At 15.5% G+C, this 1717-nt stretch overlaps 2 protein-coding genes across 2 annotated transcripts in view; one reads left to right on the top strand and one right to left on the bottom strand.

Moving 5' to 3' along the window:
• The window catches only part of LOC102673909 (ABC transporter G family member 20-like), a 47650-nt gene that overhangs the window by 9220 nt on the left and 36713 nt on the right, over positions 1–1717 (top strand). The gene's annotated exons all lie outside the window — the stretch shown is intronic.
• The window catches only part of LOC102675599 (nicotinamide/nicotinic acid mononucleotide adenylyltransferase 1), a 52739-nt gene continuing 51629 nt past the window's right edge, over positions 608–1717 (bottom strand). Inside the window, exon 5 of the mRNA XM_031511392.1 lies at positions 608–863. Coding sequence (XP_031367252.1) covers positions 857–863 — 7 coding nt within the window. The 3' untranslated portion in view covers positions 608–856. The remainder of the gene's footprint in view (positions 864–1717) is intronic.

Raw genomic sequence — 1717 nt, 5'->3', positions numbered from 1 at the left:
TTATACTATTAAATTATACTATAGTAATTTTAAATTATAATAAACTTATTAATAAATATGTATAAAATGCCAAAAATATTTTACTAAAAAAAATAAAATAAAATAGTAAAAATAAAATATTAAAATAATAAAAATAAAATGTTTTAAAATTTGATTATATGAAATATGGTAGATAAGTTTACAAAATACCTATTTGTATCAAAATTTTATTATTTAATATAAATTTTACAATATAAAATTACATTTATATATATCAATTATTAATATATTAACACTTTCAAAGATAAAAATTAAAAATATCAAATTAATATATATTTAATAATAATAACTCAAATAATTATAATATATATAATATAATACTATATCTATAAACTAATAATAAATCTATTCATAGAAAAATTAATATATTAAGTGATAAATAAATTATTATTATCAACATTATATTAAAATTAATAATTATATTTCATCAATATCATTCATATCGCATAAAAACAAAAGCATAACTAATCGCAGAAACCATATTAATTTTGATACGAGATAATGATCTAACTTTATGTTATATACATTAATAATATATACAACATTATAATACCACGTGTGAAGAATCAACTTCATATATCAACGCTCAATTTACATATCGCACAAGGACATTTATTTCCATTATATGATGAAAGTTACGTAAAAATCAACCAAAACATGATCGAAAATAATTGAAAAAAATAATACATGACCAATCTGTACGTAAAAAGAGAGATGTTGTCATCCTTTCAAAGTGAATTTCTCCATGGCGAATATTTACTTTCTACACTCGCTTATTTTTGTTCCTGTTACCTATGTAAGTTTTCCTCGTGGCGTTTTATTTCCTGAAAATAAGAATAATAAGAATAATAGTCGATGTAGATTGTTGAACAATATAAATTATATTTTTTTATATATAAAATATCAAAAATACTCGCAATAATAAATAACTTACATATATTAATATATATGATCTTAAGAATAAGAAAAAAAAAAAATTAAAATTAGCATGTATATTACATATACAGTGTAAATTTAATGTTATTTTTGAATTATTGTAAAAATAATATTATAAATAGTATTTAATATTATTTAATACTATTATTATTTATTATTATTATAAAGATTTGATATGCAATGTTTACATTATAAAACTTTGTTATATCAAAAAAATATTCTTTAATTTTTATTTCTATAAAATAAAACAAAGATTTAAAAAAAAATTTATTTAAGATTTTTTAATATATTTTATTTCATTAATATAAAAACAGTTAACATTCAGTTTAATAAAAGTAAAATAAATTGATTTTATTATAAATTTATTTTTGTTGTTTTTTATAATACAAATTCATCAATTATTTTCAATAAATTTAAATTTCCAATTATTTTTTTCTATAGATAATAATACAAAATTACTTAATTTTTTCTGCATATTGACTAATCTAAAATAATTTTTAATCGATTTTAATTTAAAAAAATTTCTTTCTTTTAATTCCATAACATAAGATAAAAAAACAATTTTTAAAGTTATATAAAAATTAGGAAATGAAGACATTAATTTATTATTAATGATATAATCTAAAATAATTAAAAATTTCTTTGATAGGAAATATTTTTCTAAAACTTGATATTTTATTAAATACTTCAAGTTTTTTTTACTTTTAAAATACCTACCTTATAAAAAGAATATAAATTAAAT

The sequence above is a fragment of the Apis dorsata genome, unplaced genomic scaffold (assembly GCF_000469605.1).
Source record: "Apis dorsata unplaced genomic scaffold, Apis dorsata 1.3 scaffold_311, whole genome shotgun sequence".
Lineage (NCBI taxonomy): Eukaryota > Metazoa > Arthropoda > Insecta > Hymenoptera > Apidae > Apis > Apis dorsata.
Note: the sequence above shows the minus strand (reverse complement) of the source record. Positions and strands in the feature narration are given on the sequence as shown.